Source organism: Camelina sativa, chromosome 13, assembly GCF_000633955.1.
Source record: "Camelina sativa cultivar DH55 chromosome 13, Cs, whole genome shotgun sequence".
NCBI lineage: Eukaryota > Viridiplantae > Streptophyta > Magnoliopsida > Brassicales > Brassicaceae > Camelina > Camelina sativa.
The window spans coordinates 7,883,249-7,885,940 of record NC_025697.1 but is presented as its reverse complement, the minus strand read 5'-3'; the positions used below and the strand labels follow the sequence as shown (position 1 = coordinate 7,885,940).

Genomic DNA, 2,692 nt, shown 5'->3' with positions numbered 1-2,692 from the left:
TTTCTTTTCCCTGGGTTTGTTTAGAACTCATATCAGCAATATCTAGCTGCAAAAGAGCTGAAGAAACAGTCGTGGAGATACCACAGAAAGTTCAACACTTGGTTTCAGAGACATAAAGAGCCAAAGATTGCAACCGATGAGTATGAACAAGGAGCTTATGTTTATTTCGATTTCCAAACCCCCAAAGATGAGAATCAAGAGGGAGGATGGTATGATCTGATTCATGTTTTCTGATCATCCATTGTTGTTGTTGTTGTCATCAGAGATGATAATCGTGTAATGCTTTCTCTCTTATGTCTGTGTAGGTGTCAGAGGATCAAAAACGAGTTCACGTTTGAATACAGTTATCTTGAAGATGAACTCGCCGCATAGAATAGAGAATATGTATGTTATATACTTTTGAGCGAAGTGTTGTTTCCTGCCTCTATTTACTACAGTACTTTTAGTTTCCAAGTTTGAAATTCTTCGTTGATGGCTCTCAACTAAAACCAGAGTCTCTTCGCAGATTCCTAAATGATATATTATTCCAAAAGCCGAATATTTCAACAAAAATTAGTAAAAATAATCGTTAATTTTACCATTTTTTTTCCCTCAGTCTGTAAATTACAAAAATTATTGGCCTTAAACGTTAATATTTCCTCCATTTATAATAATTATTGACTTCGTTCTGTTTTCAAAAAAATGATTTTTTTATACGGAATTTTAAACAAAATTTCTGGTGTAATCCTTACTCTCTCCCTTTTTTATTATATGATTATTTTTAAAGTTGTACACACAAATTAAAATATCATTTGATTTTTTTTTTTAAACAAAAAATCATTTAATAACTACTATTATACAACACCACTTATAGCAATATAAACTGGTTAGAGTAGGGTTCAGACTTCATAGAGAACGACAGCGAAGAATTAAGAGAAACCTTTTCTTGTTTTCGGAAAGCTCCTCCTCCTCCTCCTCCTACCCTGGCTGTAACCGCAGAAAATCTTCGATTGAGTGTTCTAGCGTTGAGGACGCGAGTACGACTTCGTAATGAGATATTGGCATAAGGTGAAGTTGATGCTGAGACACAATTTCGACTCCTAAACGAGATTGAAGTAGCACGGGCAAATATAACAATCTACGATCACGAGATGAACCTCTTGGATGACCGACAGACATCTACTAATTTTGTGCGGTCTTTGGAGATGGCTAGGGATGCAACGAACTAGTTTATGTTGTAAATGATTAAAGAAGACTCTGTATTGGTTTCAAGAACACAAGTTTTTAAAGTTTCTTTGTATTATTCTGCTGTTGGATGGTAATTGGAACAAGATTTACTGCCTAAAAAAACTGGTTAGAGTATATATTTTTTTTGAATAAAAATGGTTAGAGTATTTCTCTAGGGAAATACTATTTTGAATTAGGTAAATATATAAATCATAATATTTTAATTAAAAAATAAATTGAATTAATTTGGTGAAGACAAGTGTCACTTAGATATTTCACGAACTTTTCAAACGAGAAACTCTTTCTCTTATTTTTTTTTATTATTTTTATTTTTTTTGTTAAGGAGTCTCTTCATGAGAGATTTACTAATAAACATGCTTTTATATATTTTCAATTTAACGGCCTGAAAAGTACCTTGATTGAGTATTAATTTGAAGAATGCGATGAACAAGACAAAATAAACAGGATAATGGTAATTATGGAATCAAATTAAAAAAAATTACAGAAAACAAATATATAACATGATCATTTAGATGTATTTTTTTTTGGTCTAAGTCATCAGGACGTTTAAGGCCACATAGTAAATCATAACTATTTTAAATAAAATGCAATTATAGATGTAAAACTGCATTAGAAAAATATATATATTAGGGAATTTAGTGAAGAGTACTACATTTGGATTAAACTTTTCAAATCTACCACAATTTAAAACTCCTTTTCTATTCTACCATAATTGACATGTAGAATGACGTAAATACCCTCTTGTTTAGTAATTAAAAATTGGAATTAATTTTTTTTTTGATACCATAATTGAGCATGGGACCACGTTGTACTATGACTGTATTGGCATTTATTGTAGATAAAAGAAAGAATTGGTAGATAGTAAAAACTAGTTGCAAATGATTTACAAATTAAAATAAAATTAAAATTAAAATATTTCATGGTCTGATATGACAGACAATATACTATGTTGTGGACAACTAATTGATTGTCTACTGAATTTCAATGTTAACTTGAAATGGACAAGTTGTGACTGTTATATATTGTTGACATGTTAGTAGTTGTTTAGACAACAATATTGTCACCAAAGTTGTACACATTTGTATATGATGAGTGGACAATAAAATCCGTTAACTTGTCTACGAATATTGAATCTAAAAACCAAAAGAAATGTTGGAGAACAACAAAAACTGTTGATAGACTAAAAAAGAAAAGATATATTGTCCTAGTTCATATATTTTAGTAACTTGTCCATACTTTTATGTATGTGGAGGACAAGTTATTTACAAATTGTCTCAAGTAATATACATATACGTAGTGGACATGTACATTGGTAGACACGTGTGTCGACATACGATGGTTTGATATTGACAAGAAAATAAACTATTGTGGACAATTAATTTATTGTCTACAAAAAATGTTGTCCATAATAGTAATGTTGATAGCAAAAATCAAAAACATAAAAAAAAAAAAAAAAAAAAAGTGG

At 30.2% G+C, this 2,692-nt stretch overlaps 1 protein-coding gene across 1 annotated transcript in view; it reads left to right on the top strand.

Annotated features, from left to right (window-relative positions):
• LOC104735877 (general negative regulator of transcription subunit 3) overlaps positions 1 to 532 on the top strand; it is a 5,682-nt gene extending 5,150 nt beyond the window's left edge. The window contains exon 14 of the mRNA XM_010455745.1: positions 306 to 532. Within this exon, the coding sequence (XP_010454047.1) occupies positions 306 to 372 (67 nt within the window). The 3' untranslated portion in view covers positions 373 to 532. The remainder of the gene's footprint in view (positions 1 to 305) is intronic.